Source organism: Rhinopithecus roxellana, chromosome 7 (assembly GCF_007565055.1).
Source record: "Rhinopithecus roxellana isolate Shanxi Qingling chromosome 7, ASM756505v1, whole genome shotgun sequence".
In the NCBI taxonomy this organism is placed as follows: domain Eukaryota; kingdom Metazoa; phylum Chordata; class Mammalia; order Primates; family Cercopithecidae; genus Rhinopithecus; species Rhinopithecus roxellana.
Genome location: NC_044555.1, coordinates 68,677,709 through 68,703,810, shown reverse-complemented (window position 1 = coordinate 68,703,810; position 26,102 = coordinate 68,677,709). Strand labels below are relative to the sequence as shown.

At 38.9% G+C, this 26,102-nt stretch overlaps 1 protein-coding gene across 7 annotated transcripts in view; it reads left to right on the top strand.

The window, feature by feature from the left end:
- Window positions 1-26,102, top strand: part of PHKA1 (phosphorylase kinase regulatory subunit alpha 1) — a 141,855-nt gene that overhangs the window by 38,747 nt on the left and 77,006 nt on the right. For all 7 annotated transcript variants that reach the window (XM_030934106.1, XM_030934107.1, XM_030934105.1 and 4 more), the window contains 7 exons: window positions 2,238-2,336; window positions 3,414-3,560; window positions 12,015-12,068; window positions 13,410-13,532; window positions 21,724-21,819; window positions 22,604-22,711; window positions 24,806-24,884. In XM_030934106.1, coding sequence (XP_030789966.1) covers window positions 2,238-2,336; window positions 3,414-3,560; window positions 12,015-12,068; window positions 13,410-13,532; window positions 21,724-21,819; window positions 22,604-22,711; window positions 24,806-24,884 — 706 coding nt within the window. The remainder of the gene's footprint in view (window positions 1-2,237; window positions 2,337-3,413; window positions 3,561-12,014; window positions 12,069-13,409; window positions 13,533-21,723; window positions 21,820-22,603; window positions 22,712-24,805; window positions 24,885-26,102) is intronic.

Here is a 26,102-nt window from a genome sequence, read left to right as displayed (position 1 = left end):
CCTTGACCTTGGACTTATCAGCATGATGAAGGGGAGCCAGCTGCTATTCCTCAAGACGGTGGAAGAAAGACCCCAAGGCATTTCAGAGATCTTAGATGCTGCCTTTTCTATCACAGGCCCAAAGGCCTAGGAGGGCAGAATAGTTTCAGTGGACAGGCCTGGGGTGTTCTTTATGGTGTTCTTTATGCCCAGGACTGCCTTGGGACTCTACTCCCAGCACCCCTGCTTCAGTGTTTACTCAGCTCATGCCACTACTCCAAAAGGTCCAAGTGATAAACCTTGAAGGTATCCCTGTGGTGTTAATTCTGCAGGTCCACAGAGTGCAAGAGCTGCAGAACCATAGCAGTTTCCACCTGGATCTCAAAGGATATATAAAACAGCTTCTGGGCCCAGGCAGAGACTCGTCACAGGGGTGGAACCATCACAGAGAGCCCCCGCTAGAGCAACACTGAAGCAGAAACATGGGGTTGCAGCTTCCACAGAGAGTTCCCACTAGGACAGGACCACCACTGGAATGCCAGAACTGTAGAGTCACTGGCAGCATGCAAGGCCTGCCTGGGAAAGCTTCAGGCACCAGACTTCAACCCATAGAAGCAGCCACCTGTACTGTACCCATCAAAGCCATAGGGGCAGGGCTGCCTGAGGCCTTAGAGACCCAATCCCAACCCGAGCATGGAGTCAAAAGAGATTATTCTTCGGCTTTCAGATTTAATGTCTGCTATGCTGGATTTAAGACTTACTTTAAGCCTGTTATTCCTTTCTTTTTGCCTATTCCTGTCTTTTAGAGTGAGAATATCTCTGTCTGTCTTAATTCCTGTACCACCATTGTATCTTGAAAGTTGATAAATTGTTTTGATTTCAGACTCACAGATGAGATTTTGGACTTTTGAGTCTTATCCTTGGTGCTGGAATGAGTTAAGACTTTGAGGCTATGGGGGTTAGAATGAATGTAGTTATATGTGAAAGGACATGAGTTTGGCGGGGGCAAGGAGTAGAATAGTAAGGCAGTAATTAATGAGTATTTTGTGCCTGGCTAACTTCTACTTACCCTATAGGTCTCAGTTTAGGTGTCATTTCTTCAGGGAGGACTTTCAAAAGTGCCTTCTACCCCCAAGACTAGGTCAAGTCTGCCCCTTAATTGAGGAATTACAGATAACTAATAAATACTAGAAATAATATTCAATATTGTTAGCAATTTAATGCATGTGAATGCAACAGATATACCATTTTTTATCACATTAGGAAAAAATTTTAAGATAATACATTGTTTGCATTAAAGAAGGTATTGTCATATACTGCTAGTGATAGCTATGTTGGTACAACTTGCAAGAAAAGCAATTTAGCATTATGCCTTAAAAATTATTCACACTCTTTTACCCAGTGATTCTACTTCAGGGAATTGATGCTTACAAAATAATTCAAAATGAATACAAAGAGTTATTTTATTAGCTTGACAGCCATTATTGCGAGCCTACCGTATGCCATACTGTGTGCTAGATATTAGTGAAGACATAATCCCTGACCTCAAGGAATTTATAATTTAGCAAGAGATGTTTATCAAAGTTCTATTTCTAATAGCACAAAATTAAAGGCGACCTAAATTTCCAACAATTGGTAAATGGTTAAATATACTTTATTATAGCCATATGAGATAATAGTATTCCAAAATAGTTTTTGTAACATGGAAAAATACTTGTCCTATATTATCAATTGCAAAAAGTAGGATACCAGATGTGATCTCAACTATACACAGACAGAAAAAACTAATAAAAACATGTCAAAAATGTTAAAAGTGGTTGTTTTGGGTGATTTTCTTGCCCTCTCTGTACTTTACTATGTTTTCAAAATATTCTATAAGGAGTGTGTTTTACTTTTATGATCAAAAAATATATTTAGAAAAGTAAGAAATTAATAAATTATATTTTAAAAAACATAATATCTCATTTATATGTGGAATCTAAAGAAGTTGAACTTATAGAAGGAAAGAGTACAATGATGTTACTTAATGTATGATGCTTAACCTGATAGTGCTACAAACTCCTTAACTTTTTCTGAGACAATATGGGAGACAAAGAAAAACTCAGAATGCCCTGGGAATAAATAATGTTATTTTATTATATATTCTGTCAGACATATTCAAAAGTGACATCATGTAGGTTAAGATACTGGGGTATAGGGAGAAGAAATATATATCTTTCTAATGCTAAACTTGTCCTTTCCTTTCTTGTTCCTCACAGGCAGCCCTGGAAGCATTAGATGAACTGGATCTGTTTGGTGTAAAAGGTGGACCTCAATCCGTTATCCATGTCCTGGCTGATGAAGTACAACACTGCCAGGTAAGAGATTATGGAAAATGGAAATAGCAAATTTTATTCTTGCCCAGACTCAGATTTAAGCATGAGCTTTAGATTAAGGACAGCTGAAAGAGAGAGAGTGTATCATCTGATTAATTACCATATACCAAAAATACCTTTAGCAAGCATACTGTACCAAGATAAGCCTAATATAGCATAGGCTATAAAATAGGTCATAATCCTGTTCTCTAGCCCAAGGTTATAAAGGGATCCCACCATACTATATGAAATTATCCACCACTATCATATCAAAAGGATATGGTCTCTCTTTCTGAGTGTCTCCTTTTCTAAATATATAAAGAGAACAAGAGATGATAGATTTTTAGTATTCTTGTTAGTGTTTCTGAAACACTATCTTGTCCCTGGTTGGCTCTAAGCTTAGATATTTGGAGATTAGACTTTAAGTGGCAAATATGTATTTTCAGTTTTGTTTAGGATTACTCTCCATATGGAAAGATTAAGGCTTTTCTCATTGGCATGAAGAATTTTCTCCTTTTCTTTAAACCCTGATTAGATACCATAGGGTCCTATTGAATATAAACTCATCTCCAATTTTAAAAACACAAAATTTCCCAGAGAAAAAAAATATGTCAGAAGTAGAGGAGCTGAGCCTTCCCTATCCTGCTTCTCAGCAGCTATGTTTTCTCTTGACTTTATTCTTAAGTAGTTGCTAATGGAGCAACAGGACTGTGGGTGGTATAATAATGTTAGAATATTCCTTATCCATGAGTAACTGGTTAAGAATCAGGATAAGGAAGTATTGAAAGCAGAATTAAGACAAGGGATGATTTACAGAAACTGCTGGTTTTCTAAGTTCTAACTATTGAGTAATGTCTAGATTTTCTTGTGAATGGTCCTCTTCTACATAAATCTTTTGAAACTAAAGCTATTAGTTTTACAATGCCAAGGTATTTACTTACCTACTTAAAATGGATAAAGAATGTTCTGTTCTATTTTGTCAAACATATTCAAAAGTGATATCATGTGTGTTGATAAGATATTGGGGTAAAGGGAGAAGAAATACATCCTTTTATATAAACTTAACTACTTTTCTCTTAGTCGATCCTGAATTCACTACTGCCCCGTGCTTCAACATCAAAAGAGGTTGATGCTAGTCTGCTCTCAGTGGTTTCCTTCCCTGCCTTTGCAGTAGAGGATAGCCAGTTGGTGGAGCTCACGAAACAGGAAATCATCACCAAGCTTCAGGTATATCCCTATGTGCCTTTGTTTTATTTAAGGCTGTGGCTTTAAGGGTAAATTGTGCCTTTGGGGGCTTTAAGTATGACCTGTGACTGTGATTTCAAGAAACCTTTAAGTTTTCTGAGTTGTCTTTACAGTTTCTTTTAAAAGTGTTAAAGCTTCTACAGCCATTGCTGGTAGCAATGCAGGGTGTCACACCCACTTTAGAAAACAGTTTGGCAGTTTCTTATAAATTTAGTCATATACCCTCCCTATAACCCAACTATGTCATCCTAGAAATCTACCCTACAGAAATGAGAACTTATGCTCACGAAAAAATCTGCACACAAATGTTTACAGCAGCTTTATTCATAATTGCCAAAAACTGGAAAAAACCTTCAACAGAGGAAGGGATAAACAAATTACACTATATGCATGCAGTAGAATACTGCTCAACAATAAAAAGATGCAAGGTACCAACTTGATCAGATTTAATCATGGCGCATAATCTTTTTGATATGCTGTTGGATTTGTTTTGATAGTATTTTGTTGAGGATTTTTGCATCTGTGTTCATCAGGGATATTGGCCCATGGGTTTTCTGTTGTTCTTGTTGTGTCCTCGTCAGTTTTGGTTTCAGGGTACTGCTGGCCTTGTAGTGAGTTTGGAAGAAGTCCCTCCCCTTCAATTTATTGGAATAGTTTGGTTTTAGCTCTTTAAAAGTTTGGTAGAACTCAGCAATAAAGCCATCCATTCCTGGACTTTTCTTCATTGGAGTACATTTTATTACTGATTCAATCCCATTACTTGTTATTCGTCTTTTCAGGTTTTCTGTTTCTTCTTGGTTCAATCTTGTTTGGGTGTATATGTCCAGAAATGTACCTGTTTTCTCTAGGGCTTCCAATTTCTTGGCACATACTTATTGATAATAGTCTCTAATAATTCTTTGTATTTCTGTGGTATCGGTTATAATGTCTCTTTTTTATTTCTGATCTTATTTACTTGGGTCTTTTATTCTTAGTCTGGCTAATGGTTTGCCAATTTTGTTTATTTAAAAGACTTTTCATTTTGTTGATCTTTTGTATTTTTTGGCCTTAATTTCACTTGTTTCTGTTTTGGTCTTTGTTATTTCTTTCCTTCTATTAATTTTGGGTTCTGTTTGTTCTTTTCTAATTCCCTGAGTTGCATCATTAGGTTGTTTATGTCAAATCTTTCTACTATTTTGATGTAGGCATTTATTGCCATAAACTTCCTTCTTAGTACTGCTTTTGCTGTATCCCATAGGTTTTGGATGTTATGTTTCCATTTTTGTTGATTTTAAGAAATTTTTAAGTTTTTTTCTTAATTTCTTCATTGAGGAGCATGTTGTTTAATTTCTATGTATTTGTACAGTTTCAAAAGTTTCTCTTGTTATTGACTTTTAGTTTTCATTGCAGTCAGAAAAGAAAATTGATAATGATTTCAATTTTTAAAAGTTTGTTGAGACATGTTTTATCGCCTAATATATGATCAATCCTGGAGAATGTTCCATGTGCTGATGTGTTTTCTGTACCTGTTGGATGAAATGCTCTGTAAATGTCTGTTAGGTCCATTTGGTCTATAATGCAGTTTAAATCTAGTATTTCTTTGTTGATTTTCTGTATAAATGATCTATCTAATGCTAAGAGTAGAATGTTGAAGTCTCCTACTATTATTGTACTGGAGTCTAACTCTCCTTTTAGATCTAATAATATTTGGTTTATATATCTGGATGCTCCAATGTTAGGTGCATATATATTTACAATTATTATAACTTCTTGCTGAATTGATCCTTTTATTATATGTAATGACATTCTTTATCTCTTTTTACTGTTTTTAACTTAAAACCTATTTTATCTGATATAAGTATAGCTACTCCTGCTTGATTTTGGTTTGTATTTGCGTGGAACATCTTTTTCCATTCCTTCCAGTTTAGTCTGTGTGTGTCTTTACAGGTGAAGTGACTTTCTTGTAAGCATCATATGAGTCTTGTTTTTCTTATCCATTCAGCCAATCTACATCTAAATTGAGAAATTTAATCTATTTACATTCAAGGTTATTATTAATAAATGAGGACTTTCTCCTGTTATTTTGTTAATTGTTTTCTGGTTGTTTTGTATATCCTTTGTTCCTTTCTTCCTCTCTTATTGTTTATCTTTACAGTTTGGTGGTTTTCTGTAGTGTAAGGCTTGATTCCTTTCTCTTTCTCTTTCTCCTTTCTGTATGTGCTATACTAGTGAGTTTTATACTTTTGCATGTTTTCATGATGATAGTTATCATACTTTAACTTCCAGTTGTAGGACTCCCTTAGGCATTTCTCGTAAGGCTAATCTAATTCTGGGTATAGTGTTCTTGCCTGACAGGTTTTTCTTTTTCTTTTTTTTTTTTTTTTTCCAGCACTTAGAATATATCATCTCATTCTCTTCCAGCCTGTGAGATTACTACTGAGAAATCTGTTGTTAGTCTAATGAAGATTGCCTTATATGTAACCTTATGCTTTTCTCTTGCTGTTTTTAAAATTTTCTCTTCATCTTTGACTTTTGACATTTTGACTATAATGTACCTTTGAGAGAACATTTTTTGGTTTGAATCTATTTGGGAACCTTTGAGTTTCCTGGATCTAGATATGCATATTTTTCCCAAGAATTGGGAATTTTTCAGCTATTATTTCATCAAATAGGTTTTCTGCACATTTTCTCATCTCTTGTCTTTCTAAAACTTCCATAATGTGATTATTTGTTTGATTTATGGTGTTCTGCAAGTACTATAGGCTTGTTTCATTCTTGTTTTTTTTCTGTATGCCTGGTTTATTTCAAAAGATATGCCTCCAAGTGCAGAAATTCTTCTGCTTGATCTCATCTGTTGAAGCTCTCGATTGTGTTTTTTATTTCATTAATTGAATTCTTCTGCATTAAAATTTGTTTTTTAAATAATATCTCTGTTGAACTTCTCATCAGATCATGAATTGTTTTCCTGATTATCTATCTTTATTCTTTTATATCTTGCTGGGTTTCCTTAAGATCATAATTTTGAGTTTCTTTTATAGCATTTCATAAATTTCCTTTTCTTTGAGATCTGTTACTGGATAATTATTATGTCCCTTTGGAGGTATCGTGTTTCTTGCCTTTTCATGTTTCTTGTGTCCCTGCATTGATATATGCACATCTGGTGGAGCAGGTACCTCTTCGAATTTATGGAGCAGCTTTGACAGGGAAAGATTTTTTTCTGGAGATGGATCCTAAGTTGTTGGTTTGGGTAGGGTACACTGGCTTTGGTTCTAGGTGGACACAGTTATTATAGTCTCTGTGCAGTTTCTTGAACTGTAATCCACATAATTGATGTTTGTGAGTACCTCGATGGCCTAGGCTGCAGGAGTTTGTGAGTGTAGTGGGTAGTTTTGCTGGGGGATGGGCTCCTGAACAGACTGATTCCCAGGCCTGGGGTGTACACATGCATGAGGAGACAGGGCTGCCAGGCTCTTCTGCTAGCCAAGGTCATAGGTAGATGGCAGGTCAGGTGGTTCAGGTACTGGTTTGTCCACCAGGGGCAGGGCTGCTGAGTTCCTTGGGGGTGTGGGATTGGAAACTGGCTTGCCAGGGGTGGGGCCACTGGGCTGTTTCTCTGATCAGGGACATGGGTCCGTCAGGCTGTTTGTTTCGTCTGTTCCAGGGTTGGCTTTCTACTGTGCAGGACCAGAGTCATGGCCATTCCTGGGGCCAGGCTTCAAGCAGCTGAGGTCATGGCACTGCAGCCACCTGTGTGGGGTTGGTGAAATGATGGCAAGGAGTCAAGGTTGGAGAGGCACAATGGCTACTAGCCCCCAGAGTAGGGGGACCGACTACTGCATTACTGCAGTAGCTCCAGTTTCAAGATGGCACTGTGCTGCAGCAGCTTTGGTCATGAGAAACAGGAAGTGCACAACATGTACTCATACTCTGGAGTAATGCAGCTGTGTGAATTCTAGGCAGCTCCCCAAACTGGGCTCAGAACTTGGGAGGACTGTAGGATTCTCCTGTAGTAAGAACTGCAGGTGTCTGGGCTGGCAATGACAGATGGTGGGAGCCTTTTGCTTACCTTTTCCCTGCAAGGGGAAGTCCCTCCTGTCTCTGAGCCAATCCCAATAGGGGAGATGGGGCAGCAGAGCCAGGATGCCTTGCTCCCCTCTCTATGCTGCCATCCTGAGCTTTTCTACTTCACAGGGTTCTTGCCAGTCACTTGCTATACCACAGTGCTCTCCCTCAGACACTCCACTTGAATTTTAGTTGTTTATTAGTTGTTTTGGTCCTTTTTTATGGGGAAGACAGGCACCAGGCACCTCTAGTCGGCCATCGTGCTCTATGTTGATTCTTTTTTTTTTTTTTTGTCGGTACATTCCAAACATGTATAACTAATGAACATGGGCTAGGGTTTTTTTTTTAATTGGTATTCACTTCAGTAACTTGAATCCACAGATATAAGCAGTATATAACCAGAAAGTTACAAGTAAACACAGATTATACATGCAAATTTCTGTTCACAAAAGTCACATGTGCAGGTACATGAATTAGAAATGTGCATCTAGGATTATGGCCAAACTGTTTTTAAGATGCAGAAGTGTAAATTTACATCCTGAAAATATGAAGAGGTGGTCTACACGCTTCAGAAATCAAATGTTGCTTATACCAGAGATGTATGACAATTACGGGATTCAAGTGACAAGCAATAAGATCTCAAAAATTAGTACTGGTCAAAGAGAATGGGAATATTTTTACATTTCACCGAAAATAATATATTGACTACTAGAATATGAAATCTAGCAGGTACTCAGGGAAAAAATTACAAAATCTAAAGTCAATTACTTATTATTTCTTATAACCTAAGCAACAGCATGACAGCATGACATTAACAGAAAACTGCACCTGCATTCGAATTGCCAATCTCATTTTAATGAAGTTCTCCAAAAATGAAATGCAACCAAAAAAAGGTCAAACTCCAAATGAAAAGTTTGCAAGGCTCAGGTTAAAACATGGAATGTTTCTGATGAAAGTAATAAAAATACTATTGGTTTTGTTCTTTATTAAATGGAATCAAATATTGACATTTCTTTGCAGCTTGGAGCTACTAAATTTCATTTTCCCAAATAGTTCTACATTTTTTTCTTAGTGGTGCAAGTTGTCTTAAGCAGCTTACGAAGTCGATCTCTACAAATTACTTCTACAAAAGAAAAACTATTCATTAATCATATGTATTTTTTTGCTATAACACTTAACACATTACAGACATTATTTCTCCACCAAAACAAAAGAGTACAGTAGTTTTCTTCTGTCAATATTGTATTTAAAAAAAGTTAACATTAAACACAAAGAACCATTATTTTCTTTGAAATCCTTAAATCTTCTTGCACATCTCAAATTTCCTTCTTCTGTCTGCATTCTTCTGCCAATTTATTCAGAAATTTATTTAATTTCTCATAATGAGGAAGGCTGCTGCAATGAGTATTCTTTGCAACTTCTTCATTTGCATAAAAGTAAACACAGCTTACGGTAAAACCCTGTTTTAGGTTCACATAGTTTATACCAACAGGAACATTGGGCTGATGTGGTCCAATTCTATACTCATCTGGGATTGTATAGTCCTCCTTGTTCTCATCACTTTGGCTATCTGCATTTTCACTTATGTTGATTCTTAAATGCATTTTACTACAAGAAAAAAAGACAAACCCCAAAGACTACATACTACCTGATTCCATTTACATGACACTTTAGAAAAGGCAAAACTATAGGGAGGAAAACAGATCAGTAGTTGCCAGAAGTTGGGAGGACAGATTGTCTATAGAGATATAGCACTAGAGAATTTTGAGGGCGACGGAATGGTTCTCTATGGACTTATGCTGGTGGACACCTGACTCTATGTTTGTCAAAAGCCAAGGAATTGTATGCCACAGCAAGTAAATTTAAAGAATCAACCAGGGTGTGTCAAGAAAGATGGAATTCAGACTGAAAAATGAGTCTAATTACATTACAGATGAAGCAGGTAACCATACTAAAGGGTATGGAAAAGAAAGGAGCTGACCCAAGTCTTGGAGAACAGTGTTTTGACTAGATACTGCAAGCCTAATCTAAAGACAAAAATAACTGTATACACATACTGTACTCTAGTTCAGGGCTTAGCAAGTTACAGCCTGTGGGCTGGCCATCTGTTTTTATAAATAGAGTTTTATTGAAACACAACCATGGTGTATTTACTTGTTGTCCATGGCTGCTTTCAAGGTACAACAGCAGATCTGAGTAATTGCAACAGAGGCTGTATAGTCTGCACAATCTAAAATATTCACTGGTCCTCTATGAAAAAGTTTGCCAACCACTGCTCTAGTTGATAAATTTGTTTCTCAAAGGGGTGCTGCTTGGCAATTCTGAAACTACTTTATCTGTACAGTAAGGTTGACCAAATAAGTAAATATGTAGTAGATATAGTGGATAATGAGACCTAGGTTTCTCACTGTTACACACAGGGAATGGGAAAAGCCTGGAATGAACCTTCTGATGTCAGATTAGAGAAGGTAGTGTCAGTATGAAGTAAGTGTGTGTGTGTGTGTGTGTGTGTGTGTGTGTGTGTGTGTGTGTGTGTGTGTTTAATATAGGGATGTGTGTCTTCCTATATGTGTTTCCTAACTTTGTCCACTGAGAGGGCCCAGAGGCAGTGAGTACACCTAGTGTCCAAATTTTGGTTTCTAAATGTCATTCTCAATGAAAGGACTCAGGGCTCCTTGGAGAAGTGGTTGATTTGACTGGGGCAGGGAGGATACAAGAGGAGCCTGGAGTATCATATGGTTCTAGAAAATAAAGAGGTACTCAGAAAAGTATGGAACATGTCAAAGGGACACAGGAACCAACTGAAAAGTTCTTCTAATGGCCAAAGCAGAAAAAAATTGAACAACAAAAGAACTATCAAGTATTGGATTATAACCCAGAGAATAAATGAAATATCCATAAGTCCATTTTTCAGTTATTTCAGTTAAATAAATAACTGAAAAATGAATATATAGGAAAGAAGACAAATCTCCCTAATAGGAGAATGTCAGTTAATAAATGCTAAAGGAATAAAGGAAACACGAAATTGCCATTAGACAAACACTAGAATAATAATTATTTCAGGAGAGATCAACTGATGAATGCCAAAATCAGTAGACAAAAGCTTAAGCAGAAAGAGGACATTCGAATAGTCTCACAGTATCTCCCCCAAAATATTTAATAGTTACAAATGGAAAATTACAGTGGAGAAATTCAGCAGACACCACTTTAACCAAGTGATCAGGGTTAACATTATCAATAATAGGATATATTGACATCATGTACTCTCTCATACAATGCACTGAGAAGGGCACATCACCTCTGTGGTATCATTCCCAATATGCATAACCTTAATCTGATCATGAGAAAATATCAAACAAAACCAAATCAAGGGACATTCTACAAAATAACTGGTGAACACTCTTCAAAAGTGTCAAGGTCATTAAAAACAAGGAAGGACTGAGGAACTGTCATAGATTGGAGGACACTGAGGAGACATGATAACTGAATGCAATATGGGATCCTGAATTGGGTCCTAGAACAGAAAAAAGGACAACTGTTGAAATCCAAATAAGTTATGTGCTTTGGTTAATAGTATCATGGCAAAGTTAATTTTTTTTTTATTTGTTTTTGAAACAAAGTCTCACTCTGTCACCCAGACTGGAGTATAGTGTCACGATCTCGGCTCACTGCAACCTCTGCCTCCCAGGTTCAAGTGAGTCTCCCACCTCAGTCTCTTGAATAACTGGGACTACAGTCACGTGCCACCACGCCTGGCTAATTTTAAAATTTTTTTGTAAATATAGGGTTTCACCACGTTGGCCAGGCTGGTCTCAAACTCCTGACCTCAGGTGCCACCCGCCTCAGCCTCCAAAAGTGTTGGGGTTACAGGCATGAGCCACCACACCTAGGCACCAAGGTTAATTTTTCAGTTTTGGCAAATTTCTATGGTTATATAAGATGTGAATATAACGGAATGGTGGTTGATAGGAATACTGGGATTCTCTGTACTGTTTTTGCAACTCTTCTGTCAATCTAAAATTGTCTCAAAATTTAAAAAATATGTGTTTTTTGAAAAAGCTTATGGAGTCTTACGAGCTGTATGTGTCTTATGAACGGGACCACATAGATTAGTAATTAGGCTGTCACAGACTTATCCTAGGCGGATAGCCATAGAGAAGATACTGTTAGGAACACTGCTTTAGTGAAGAGCCTGTCATTTTGCCTTCACTTGAAATCACACTGCTGAAATCTGTTTCTGCTGCTGGATTGATTTCAGGTTTTTTGGTTTTAAGCATTGTGTCTTTATCGGTGATAGGTTGGTGGTACATATAGATGTTGCAAGGATGTATTTCTGATTAATTACATGGCCGTACCAGTGTACAAGCTGCTGATCCTTTTTCTTTGCATTCCCAGGGTCGTTATGGTTGCTGTCGCTTTCTACGAGATGGATATAAAACTCCTAAAGAGGTAGGTTTCTTTTCTCCAAAATGAACCCAAGGTAGAATGGCCACTTCTACCTGCAGCCTCATTCAGAGAAAACATTTACCTCACCGATGGTACTTATAGAGATCACTAAGTAGTATTATAATAACTGATGTTTGCTATATTTGTTGAACTTGGCTTAGCTGCCAGTTCTCAATTTGTAGGCCTTTCTAGATTAAGTAAAATAGAGGAAGGTGTAGTCCTTCTACCTCTTGTGTTGGTTAGTTTTAGGAAAGAACTACTGATACATGGTAAAATCAGTGGATGAAAACTTATGCAGAAATGGTATTTGCATTGTCTCAAAGTATCTCTCCCAAAATATTTAACAATTACAAAGGGAAAAATCTTTCCATCAGGAGATCTTTCTGGCCCCACATTCCACCTCTTGTAGTTGGTTAGTTCTAAACAGTGCTAGATTTTGAAAAGGTAAGTTTCTTTTATTCAACTAGTCAAAAGTTCATCTTGGAAATATAAATGAGAAAAATTCAGTATTATTAAAGGGATTGAACAGTCAATATGAATCACTTTCACTGGTAATGGAAACATTGTTTAAAGCTTAGATTTGATGGTTGAGAGACATTATGGATTTTTTAAAATCATCGAGCTCAAACTCTTCTGGTCTACTTCCTCTCTTCCACTTTATTTTTTAGCCTTGAATTTGACTTCTTCCCCTATCAGTGTACTAAACTTATATGTTCTGAAACATCATCATAAGCTCTTAAATGACCAATCCAATAGCCTTTCTGAATCCTTATTCTCCTTGACTTCTCTATAGTACCTCACTTTTTACCTAGTCCTAAATTCTCTTGAAATTCTTTTCCTGTTTTAATTTTCCCACTACACTATCCTGATTCTTCTCTTTCTGCTATTCCCTTGCCCCACTCTGAGGGTTTACCAAGATTCCATTCTTGAGCAGTTTGCTCATTTTATTTAGTACTATTTCACAAAGCTCATCTGTAACTTGTACTTCATAATCACCTCTATGAAGATGATTCCCAAACCCTCATCTCTAGTTGCTCTTCTAAACGTTTCTATTTGTATATCCTACTACTACATAAAACTTAACAGATATAAAACCAAACTCATCTTTATTGCAAACCAATCTTATTTCTTCATACACCCTCTTGTGATATCATTGCTATCCCAATTCCACTAGTTAGAAGTCGCATCATAGAGTACTTGCTAAGGGAAGGGAGTATGCACATGCTCTGCCTTCCTGAACTCCTCTAAAACAATCAGTAATGAAAGCCCATGTTATAATACCTCTGAACTAAAGATGTACATCTAACCTCTGAGTGATGACAGACTTTATTGTGTTTTTACTAGGATCCCAATCGTCTGTACTATGAACCAGCTGAGCTGAAGCTATTTGAAAACATTGAGTGTGAATGGCCATTGTTCTGGACATACTTTATTCTTGATGGGGTCTTCAGTGGCAATGCAGAACAGGTAATAAGCTAGGGAAAGAGTTTTCAGCTGAATGTTCTTGTTATATCTTCTTACAGCTAATAGTATACCAACCCTGTGTCCAGATGGAAGTCTTCCTAATAGGGGAGAGACAGTTGTTCCCTACAGGCTACTAGCTGAGGGCACTAAGAGTTAAAACTCCTGGATTATTTTTTTCTTCTTTTTAAAAAAAATTTGGTTTCACTCCTGACCATTTAGTGCCCAACTATTGTCATTCACTTCTTCAGTTTCTCTGTACATAATTAAAATAGTTTTTTACCATTCATTAAAGAATATATTCCTAAAAGTCTTTGAATTTCACAGATAAAGGCATACTGTAAATGCAATGTACAGTCAGTTCTGCTATACTGATACATATGCAATCTTTTTGTTGTTGTTGTTTTTGAGACAGGGTCTCTCACTCTGTTGCCCAGACTGTAGTGTAGTGGCGTGATCATGGCTCACTGCAGCTTCGATCTCCTGGGCTCAAGCAGTCCTCCCACCTCGGCCCCCTGAGTCACTTGGACTGTAGGCACATGCCACCACATTCAGCTACTTTTGTTTGTTTGTTTGTTTTTTGTAGAGACGGGCCTCGCTTTGTTGCCCAGGCTGGTCTCAAACTCCTGGGCTCAAGCTATCCCTCCTGCCTCAGCCTCTCAAAGTGCTGGGATTACAGGCATGAGCCACCACACACAGACCATATGCATTCTTTAAAAATCACCATGCTATGCATATTTAAAAAATAAAAACTACAAGGCTTGTGAGAAAATGGGGTAAGGAGTGCAGCACATAAAATGTAACACATACAAAATGATAGGAACCTAATAAAAATAATAGTATCATGGCTTTATACATGGTAAATAGTAAAGAAATACCTAAATACCACAATAGTTACGGTACTTTCACCTTAAAAAAGACCCAAAGTGGGAGGGCAGAGCAAGATGGCCGAATAGGAACAGCTCCATTCTCCAACTCCCAGCGCGAGCGACACAGAAGACCGGTGATTTCTGCATTTTCAACTGAGGTACTGGGGTCGTCTCACTGGGGAGTGCCGGACAATCGGTGCTGGTCAGCTGCAGCAACCCGACCAGCGAGAGCTGAAGCACGGCGAGGCATCGCCTCACCTGGGAAGCGCAAGGGGGAAGGGAATCCCTTTTCCTAGCCAGGCGAACTGAGGCACACAACACCTGGAAAATCGGGTAATTCCCACCCCAATACTGCGCTTTAAGCAAACGGGCACACCAGGAGATTATACCCACACCTGGCCGGGAGGGTCCCACGGCCACGGAGCCTCCCTCATTGCTAGCACAGCAGTCTGCGATCTAACCGCAAGGCAGCAGCGAGGCTGGGGGAGGGGCGCCCGCCATTGCTGAGGCTTAAGTAGGTAAACAAAGCCGCTGGGAAGCTCGAACTGGGTGGAGCTCACAGCAGCACAAGGAAACCTGCCTGTCTCTGTAGACTCCACCTCTGGGGACAGGACACAGCTAAAAAACAACAGAGGAAGCAGCAGAGGCCTGTGCAGACCTGAACGACTCTGTCTGAGAGCTTTGAAGAGAGCAGTGGATCTCCCAACACAGAGGTTGAGATCTGAGAACGGACAGACTGCCTGCTCAAGTGGGTCCCTGACCCCTGAGTAGCCTAACTGGGAGACATCCCCCACTAGGGGCAGTCTGACACCCCACACCTCACAGGGTGGAGTACACCCTTGAGAGGAAGCTTCCAAAGTAAGAATCAGACAGGTACACTCGCTGTTCAGCAAGATTCTATCTTCTGCAAACTCTGCTGCTGATACCCAGGCAAACAGGGTCTGGAGTGGACCTCAAGCAATCTCCAACAGACCTACAGCTGAGGGTCCTGACTATTAGAAGGAAAACTATCAAACAGTTAGAACACGTATACCAAAACCCCATCAGTACATCACCATCATCAAAGACCAGAGGCAGATAAAACCACAAAGATGGGGAAAAAGCAGGGCAGAAAAGCTGGAAATTCAAAAAATAAGAGTGCATCTCCCCCTGCAAAGGAGCACAGCTCATCGCCAGCAACGGATCAAAGCTGGTCAGAGAATGACTTGGACGAGATGAGAGAAGAAGGCTTCAGTCCATCAAACTTCTCAGAGCTAAAGGAGGAATTACGTACCCAGCGCAAAGAAACTAAAAATCTTGAGAAAAGAGTGGAAGAATTGATAGCTAGAATAAATAATGCAGAGAAGGTCATAAATGAAATGACAGAGATGAAAACCATGACACGAGAAATACGTGACAAATCCACAAGCTTCAGTAACCGACTTGATCAACTGGAAGAAAGAATATCAGCGATTGAGGATCAAATGAATGAAATGAAGCGAGAAGAGAAACCAAAAGAAAAAAGAAGAAAAAGAAATGAACAAAGCCTGCAAGAAGTATGGGATTATGTAAAAAGACCAAATCTACGTCTGATTGGGGTGTCTGAAAGTGAGGGGGAAAATGGAACCATGTTGAAAAACACTCTTCAGGATATCATCCAGGAGAACTTCCCCAACCTAGTAGGGCAGACCAACATTCAAATTCAGGAAATACAGAGAACACCACAAAGACACTCCTCGAGAAGAGCAACTCCAAGACACATAATTGCCAGATTCACCAAAGTTGAAATGAAGGAAAAAATCTTAAGGGCAGCCAGAGAGAAAGGTCGGGTTACCCACAAAGGGAAGCCCATCAGACTAACAGCAGACCTCTCGGCAGAAACTCTACAAGCCAGAAGAGAGTGGGGGCCAATATTCAACGTTCTTAAAGAAAAGAATTTTCAACCCAGAATTTCATATCCAGCCAAACTAAGTTTCATACGTGAAGGAGAAATAAAATCCTTTACAGATAAGCAAATGCTTAGCGATTTTGTCACCACCAGGCCTGCCTTACGAGAGACCCTGAAGGAAGCCCTCAACATGGAAAGGAACAACCGGTACCAGCCATTGCAAAAACATGCCAAAATGTAAAGAGCATCGAGGCTAGGAAGAAACTGCATCAACTAACGAGCAAAATAACCAGTTAATATCATAATGGCAGGATCAAGTTCACACATAACAATATTAACCTTAAAAGTAAATGGACTAAATGCTCCAATTAAAAGACACAGACTGGCAAACTGGATAAAGAGTCAAGACCCATCAGTCTGCTGTATTCAGGAGACCCATCTCACATGCAGAGACATACATAGGCTCAAAATAAAGGGATGGAGGAAGATCTACCAAGCAAATGGAGAACAAAAAAAAGCAGGGGTTGCAATCCTAGTCTCTGATAAAACAGACTTTAAACCATCAAAGATCAAAAGAGACAAAGAAGGCCATTACATAATGGTAAAGGGATCAATTCAACAGGAAGAGCTAACTCTCCTAAATATATATGCACCCAATACAGGAGCACCCAGATTCATAAAGCAAGTCCTTAGAGACTTACAAAGAGACTTAGACTCCCATGCAATAACAATGGGAGACTTCAACTCTCCACTGTCAACATTAGACAGATCAACGAGACAGAAAGTTAACAAGGATATCCAGGAATTGAACTCATCTCTACACCAAGCGGACCTAATAGACATCTATAGAACTCTCCACCCCAAATCAACAGAATCTACATTCTTCTCAGCACCACATCGCACTTATTCCAAAATTGACCACATAATTGGAAGTAAAGCACTCCTCAGCAAATGTACAAGAACAGAAATTATAACAAACTGTCTCTCAGACCACAGTGCAATCAAACTAGAACTCAGGACTAAGAAACTCAATCAAAACCGCTCAACTACATGGAAACTGAACAACCTGCTCCTGAATGACTACTGGGTACATAACGAAATGTAGGCAGAAATAAAGATGTTCTTTGAAACCAATGAGAACAAAGATACAACATACCAGAATCTCTGGGACACATTTAAAGCAGTGTGTAGAGGGAAATTTATAGCACTAAATGCCCACAAGAGAAAGCTGGAAAGATCTAAAATTGACACTCTAACATCACAATTAAAAGAACTGGAGAAGCAAGAGCAAACACATTCAAAAGCTAGCAGAAGGCAAGAAATAACTAAGATCAGAGCAGAACTGAAGGAGATAGAGACACAAAAAGCCCTCCAGAAAATCAATGAATCCAGGAGTTGGTTTTTTGAAAAGATCAACAAAATTGACAGACCGCTAGCAAGACTAATAAAGAAGAGAGAAGAATCAAATAGATGCAATAAAAAATGATAAAGGGGATATTACCACCGACCCCACAGAAATACAAACTACCATCAGAGAATACTATAAACACCTCTACGCAAATCAACTAGAAAATCTAGAAGAAATGGATAGTTTCCTGGACACCTACACTCTTCCAAGACTTAACCAGGAAGAAGTTGAATTCCTGAATAGACCAATAGCAGGCTCTGAAATTGAGGCAATAATTAATAGCCTACCAACCAAAAAAAGTCCAGGACCAGATGGATTCACAGCTGAATTCTACCAGAGGTACAAGGAGGAGCTGGTACCATTCCTTCTGAAACTATTCCAATCAATAGAAAAAGAGGGAATCCTCCCTAACTCATTTTATGAGGCCAACATCCTCCTGATACCAAAGCCTGGCAGAGACACAACAAAAAAAGAGAATTTTAGACCAATATCCCTGATGAACATCGATGCAAAAATCCTCAATAAAATACTGGCAAACCGGATTCAGCAGCACATTGAAAAGCTTATCCACCATGATCAAGTGGGCTTCATCCCTGGGATGCAAGGCTGGTTCAACATTCGCAAATCAATAAACATAATCCAGCATATAAACAGAACCAAAGACAAGAACCACATGATTATCTCAATAGATGCAGAAAAGGCTTTTGACAAAATTCAACAGCCCTTCATGCTAAAAACGCTCAATAAATTCGGTACTGATGGAACGTACCTCAAAATAATAAGAGCTATTTATGACAAACCCACAGCCAATATTATACTGAATGGGCAAAAACTGGAAAAATTCCCTTTGAAAACTGGCACAAGACAGGGATGCCCTCTCTCACCACTCCTATTCAACATAGTGTTGGAAGTTCTGGCTAGGGCAATCAGGCAGGAGAAAGAAATAAAGGGTATCCAGTTAGGAAAAGAAGAAGTCAAATTGTCCCTGTTTGCAGATGACATGATTGTATATTTAGAAAACCCCATTGTCTCAGCCCAAAATCTCCTTAAGCTGATAAGCAACTTCAGCAAAGTCTCAGGATACAAAATTAATGTGCAAAAATCACAAGCATTCTTATACACCAGTAACAGACAAACAGAGAGCCAAATCATGAATGAACTTCCATTCACAATGGCTTCAAAGAGAATAAAATACCTAGGAATCCAACTTACAAGGGATGTCAAGGACCTCTTCAAGGAGAACTGCAAACCACTGCTCAGTGAAATCAAAGAGGACACAAACAAATGGAAGAACATACCATGCTCATGGATAGGAAGAATCAATATCGTGAAAATGGCCATACTGCCCAAGGTTATTTATAGATTCAATGCCATCCCCATCAAGCTACCAATGAGTTTCTTCACAGAATTGGAAAAAACTGCTTTAAAGTTCATATGGAACCAAAAAAGAGCCCGCATTGCCAAGACAATCCTAAGTCAAAAGGACAAAGCTGGAGGCGTCACGCTACCTGACTTCAAACTATACTACAAGGCTACAGTAACCAAAACAGCATGGTACTGGTACCAAAACAGAGATATAGACCAATGGAACAGAACAGAGTCCTCAGAAATAATACCACACATCTACAGCCATCTGATCTTTGACAAACCTGAGAGAAACAAGAAATGGGGAAAGGATTCCCTATTTAATAAATGGTGCTGGGAAAATTGGCTAGCCATAAGTAGAAAGCTGAAACTGGATCCTTCCCTTACTCCTTATACGAAGATTAATTCAAGATGGATGAGAGACTTAAATGTTAGACCTAATACCATAAAAACCCTAGAAGAAAACCTAGGTAGTACCATTCAGGACATAGGCATGGGCAAGGACTTCATGTCTAAAACACCAAAAGCAACGGCAGCAAAAGCAAAAATTGACACATGGGATCTAATTAAACTAAAGAGCTTCTGCACGGCAAAAGAAACTACCATCAGAGTGATCAGGCAACCTACAGAATGGGAGAAAATTTTTGCAATCTACTCATCTGACAAAGGGCTAATACCCAGAATCTACAAAGAACTCAAACAAATTTACAAGAAAAAAACAAACAACCCCATCAAAAAGTGGGCAAAGGATATGAACAGACATTTCTCAAAAGAAGACATTCATACAGCCAGGAGACACATGAAAAAATGCTCATCATCACTGGCCATCAGAGAAATGCAAATCAAAACCACAATGAGATACCATCTCACACCAGTTAGAACGGCAATCATTAAAAAGTCAGGAAACAACAGGTGCTGGAGAGGATGTGGAGAAAGAGGAACACTTTTACAGTGTTGGTGGGATTGTAAACTAGTTCAACCATTATGGAAAACAGTATGGCGATTCCTCAAGGATCTAGATCTAGATGTACCATATGACCCAGCCATCCCACTACTGGGTATATACCCAAAGGATTATAAATCATGCTGCTATAAAGACACATGCACACGTATGTTTATTGCGGCACTATTCACAATAGCAAAGACTTGGAATCAACCCAAATGTCCATCTGTGACAGACTGGATTAAGAAAACGTGGCACATATACTCCAGGGAATATTATGCAGCCATAAAAAAGGATGAGTTTGCGTCCTTTGTAGGGACATGGATGCAGCTGGAAACCATCATTCTCAGCAAACTATCACAAGAACAGAAAACCAAACACCGCATATTCTCACTCATAGGTGGGAACTGTACAATGAGATCACTTGGACTCGGGAAGGGGAACATCACACATCGGGGCCTATCATGGGGAGGGGGGAGGGGGGAGGGATTGCACTGGGAGTTATACCTGATATAAATGATGAATTGATGGGTGCTGACGAGTTGATGGGTGCAGCACACCAACATGGCACAAGTATACATATGTAACAAACCTGCACGTTATGCACATGTACCCTAGAACTTAAAGTATAAAAAAAAAAATTAAAAAAAAAAAGAAAAAGACCCAAAGTTTGCTTGTGCAAGTGTGTACCCAAGTTCTCACCAGCTCACCCACCTAGCTCTCATGCCCACTACAGAATGTGCAAGAGGAAGAGAACAAAATTGGGATTAAAAAGAGTGAGAGAAAACAGAGAAAAAGAGCTTAAAACAGAGGGGAAAAATTTTTTAAAAGGCTGAGAGGAAAGAGGTAGAAAACTGAAGCGAGGGGAAAGCATGTGGCTGCATATCCAGGATGGCCATCAGAGAACTGCAACTTGTAAGTTCAGTAGTGGTGAAAGGAGTGTTACCTGAAATTGGACAGAAAGGAGTAACAACAGATGTGAATGGGTACAGTTCATTGTTCTCCTGAGATGTATGCATGTGTGTTTTGTGTATTCTTACATTGTCCAGTTCAGCTGAGTACATTCTCAGTATGAAATTGTGCATATTCAAACATGAAATTCATGTTATATTCAAATTTTCCCCCAATATATGGGAAGCATTGGAACAAATTTGTTTACAAAGTATTATAGCAGAACTGACTATATTTTTTTTCCATCATAAATTACAGTTTTGGTTTTTTGTTTTTTGATTTGTTTTGTTTTTTTTACATTTTATATATTGCTAAGCTTTAGCAAATGGTTAAGCACAGAACATAAACTTGACCATAATAGAACCTAATTTGGCAGGGAAAACTGCAATTTTAAGACAATACGTCCTCAAATCTAGAAGCTGTACTTAAGAAATACATAGTGGAACGAGACAGGCCTTTGGAAGCAGACTGCCATGGCTACACCCTGGACTCAACTGTGTACTTGCTCTGATCTTCCACAAATTTACAACCTCTTTGAGACAATTTCCCTGTAAAAAGGCCTTAATTACACATAGTTCCTAGGATAGTTTTTAAAGTTAAATGCATTAAAGTATGCAAAACTCCTAGCATAATATTTGGCCTATAACGAGCATTTAGTAAATACCCTTTCCTTTCTATTTTACTGGGTGAATTAGCTTCTTTTCAATGTGACCTTCTTTGGCTACAGTCTTCTCCTGGGTCCCCAAAGAGACTCTCTATAAGTCTTTTTTTCCCTGCCTTTCTTTTATCTGCAGGTTCAAGAGTATAGAGAGGCTCTTGAAGCAGTCCTCATCAAGGGCAAAAATGGAGTCCCACTTCTGCCAGAGCTGTACAGTGTTCCTCCTGACAGGGTGAGTCAGACAGTGCCGTAACATATAGCTGATAGAGAAGAGGGGCAGTACCTTGATAAGACTACCTCATTTGAGTCAAATAATTTTTAATCTTATTTTATTGTTCTGAAAGCTTGTCTTTAGGTATAGGACAACATAAGTATGATTTTATTCCTTTAAAAATAAAAATTTTAAAACAGTCTCAATGATGGTACTGTTGCACAGTGAAACAAGGACAAGACCAAACCTGAATCTTGAGAATGATGTAGAGATCACTAGTAAAAACTATGATGATGTTCTGCGTGGACTTTCAAGATTTGGTATTCTCTGCTTTTAGGCCAGTAATCCAGGACTGTTTTAATAGGTCAGGCTTGTAAAATGAATATGTCTTGTTTTCAGACTGTCATTTCCCCAAAATGCCAGTCGGGTGTAACATTGTTCCTCTTCTCCACTGCAAAAGAGCATTAGACATGGGAGAGAATAGTCTTCCATTCTGGTGAGAATGAGTAGAATAAGCTCCCAGCAACATCAAGAGCACCACCTGAGAGCTTGTTAGAAATATATTTCAGGCCCTACCTCATCCCCACTCAATCAGAATCTGCATTTTAACAAGATCCTCAGGTTATCTGTATGCACATCACAGTTGGGGAGCACTGCCCTAGATTATAGTGATAGTGCTTCACTTTTCAGTGCATTGCATATGTAGCTATATAGGGTATAAATTACAATCCAGTCTGCCTTTTTATTATCCAGTATCTTAAACCTTCTATTATTCCTCATCTGGCCTCTTCATCTTTTCTTTTAGGTCGATGAAGAATATCAGAATCCTCACACTGTGGACCGAGTCCCCATGGGGAAATTGCCTCACATGTGGGGTCAGTCTCTATACATTTTAGGAAGCTTGATGGCAGAGGTAAGAGGAATCTTCAAGGCTGTCCCACTTATTTCTGCCTTAAGTCACCATAATAATCAGATTTTTAAGTAGCTCATTAAATCTGAAGGATGTCTTCTGCCTTTTGCACTTTGCGTTAATTATAGTTTTCCTCCAGATCTTCAGAGTAGGGAGCACAGCCAACCCTCACAAAAAGCTCTTGCTCCCTGGCAACCATGTCCCTCATGCTGCCCAGGACTCCCTACTTTGGCACTGTATTTGGAGCTGCTCAGGCCCCAGATCTATCCCTTTCAAAACTCCCCTCAGTGCCCTGCCTGGTGACTAACAGATGCATTTGTGCTTAGCTAGTTAATTACTGATAATGGATTAAGTGCTAATGTTTCCAAGCAACATAATGTTTCATTCTTTAACTGAATTAACTGATACGTTTAGGTGCCGTGATAAGTGATTAGGAACATCGTGGCTTTTTTTTTGTTTGCTTGGGTTTTTACATTTGTTTGTTTTTTGTTAAGGGGCTCTCTAAATGTTCCTTATATCAGATTCTGTTGAGATTGCCCTTAATGAGGCATTTGGGAGTTTCTGACTTTGTGTCCACCTTCTTTGTGACATTTTGAGCCTGCACAGGGGCATTCTGTTTCTCAGAAGATTTTCATATCATCTGGCAAGTCTACTTCCCCACTCTATGTTATTTTGATAAGATATAACCCAGGCTCCTAGAGGATCAAGAGTGGGACTTAACTATCCTATCTGAGATACTCTTTGACCTGTTTATGTATAACCACTGATTTTTGCAGCTGTTTTGTTCATTTTTCTTGTGTGTCTGTGACCATGGCTGTTTGATTACTCTTAGTCGACATTACTAAATGAATCCAGCAAAAGTGGGCAGAATGGTTTGTTTAAATAATCCTTACCTGGTAACTTTGTTGTTCAATTAAAATAAAATAAATGCATTGATAAAAAGAATGCCGCATTGATAAAAAGAATGCCACAGTGATTGGTATTCTTTTTTTTTTTTTTCTTTTTTTAATTTATTTTATTTTTTGAGACGAAGTTTCGCTCTTGTTGCCCAAGCTGGAATGCAATGGCACGATCTTGGCTCACCACAACCTCCGCCTCCCAGGTTCAAATGGTTCTCCTGCCTTGGCCTCCCGAGTAGCTGGGATTACATGCATGCACCACCATGCCTGGCTAATTTTGTATTTTTAGTAGAGACGGGATTATTCATGTTGGTCAGGCTGGTCTCGAACGTCCAACCTCAGGTGATCCGCCTGCCTCAGCCTCCCAAAGTGCTGGGATTATAGGCATGAGCCACCACGCCCGGCCAGTGATTTGTATTCTTGAGGAAAAAATAGGCGAGTTCATCCCATTTCATAAAGGGCAGAAACTCAAGTCAAAAGATTTCTGATGTACGGAAGGCATAGCAGATACATGAACAAATGAGAATACAGCAGGACTAATGGCTTAAATTACTGATAAGCTTTGTGATCTAATCGTCTAATCATATGTATATCCGGAGAAGATAGAGGAATAACCAGAAAACATTCTGTTTATTTATAATTTATACCGAGCTGGGTGCAGTGGCTCACGCTTATAAGCCCACCACTTTGGGAGGCCAAAGTGGGAGGTTTGCTTGAGTCCAGGAGTTTGAGACCAGCCTGGGCAACATAAGTGAGGCCTTGTTTCCGTGAATAAACTAATTAGCCAGGTGTGGTGGCACACACCTGTAGTCCTAGCTACTTGGGAGGCTGAAGTGGGAGGATTACGTGAGCCCAGGAGGTCATAACTGCAGTGAGCCATGATTGCACCACTGTACTCCAGCTTGGGTGACAGAGAAAGACCCTATCTCAAAAAAAAAAAAAATTATACCATACATATTTATACCCTACCTAAAAAAGGATTTGTGGCCGCCAATAGAAATTAACTCTAGATAAAATGAATTTTGGTGTGAATTTGGGAGTTCAAACATTTTCATACAGTAAAGGCATTTGTTTCCTTTCTACACCTGTCTCTTGAATGTTATGGTGCAAAGTTATGGGCATAGAGATGTTGTTTTCCCTCAAATATTAGCTTCTCTTTTGAGAGTTAATAATCTGTCTTTCTATGGTTTTTCTTTAGGGATTTTTAGCCCCTGGAGAAATTGATCCCCTGAATCGCAGGTTTTCTACTGTACCAAAGCCAGATGTTGTGGTTCAAGGTATGTATTCTTACTCCCAGTGGAAGAAACTTTATATTAAAGGTCTGGTTAGGAGTAGAAATCTTTAGGCTAGTAAATTATGACTATTCTATATCTTGCACTTTATTAGGATTCAAAAAGTGTATAATGAACTTGATTCAGTTTGGTTTCAAAATGCTGGTAATCTTAATAATAAACAAATGAATGATGTGCTATGTCAGGGGACTCCAAAATATTATTTGACACTCTTAACCACTCCTTATGTCTGGAAATTATTTTCTTTTCATTGTCACAATATTTTAGCCTCCTGGTTATCTCTGCTTTTTCTCTGACCACTCCTTCTGTGCTATTTCTACTGTACTTCTTTCTTTATGTATCCTTCTAATGGTTCTGCACTTAGTATTTTTTTTTTTTTTTTTTTTTGAGATGGAGTCTCGCTCTGTCACCCAGGCTGGAATGCAATGGCACAATCTCGGCTCACTGTAACCTCCACCTCCTGGGTTCAAGCAATTCTCCTGTCTCAGCCTCCTGAGTATCTGGGATCACAGTCACGTACCACCACCCCCAGCTAGTTTTTGTATTTTTAGTAGAAACGGGATTTCACCATGTTGGTCAGGCTGGTCTCGAACTCCTGACCTCTGATCTGCCTGCCTCGGCCTCCCAAAGTGCTGGGATTACAGGCGTGAGCCACTGCGCCCAGGTGCACTTAATCTTATACTCTTGTCTTTCTGTATTTATACTCTGTATTAGTTAGCTAAGCCTGCCTCCTTCATAGTAAATTTGCTTCCATGGCCCCAACTATTACCTCTTTGGAGAATACTCCAAACCTTTGTTTTTATTCCTAACAGTCTACTTAAATTTGGAACATCTACTTTCTGCAAAACACTAGGCTGAGTTCTATAAACATGTTAAAAATTCTAGTCCCAATATCTATAAAACCTCTCTACCATTTACGCTTCAAACACAAAACTGACCTCTTTTGTCTCCATCCCAACCTTTTCCTCTCCTAAGAAATGCAAATCCTTCTACCTTTCTTATTTCTGTCAATGATATCACCATTATTCTAGTCTCTTAGAGTAGAAGACTTGAGGTAATTTTTTACTCTAACATCACAATCCAATGTGGTGTTGTGAAACTCCTTTGAAATGTCTCCAATCACTTGACTTTGGGGTTGGTTCTATATGGAAAATAATCTCGTGCATTTTCTAAATTTTCTTATACTTGGCATCCCATGTGGTC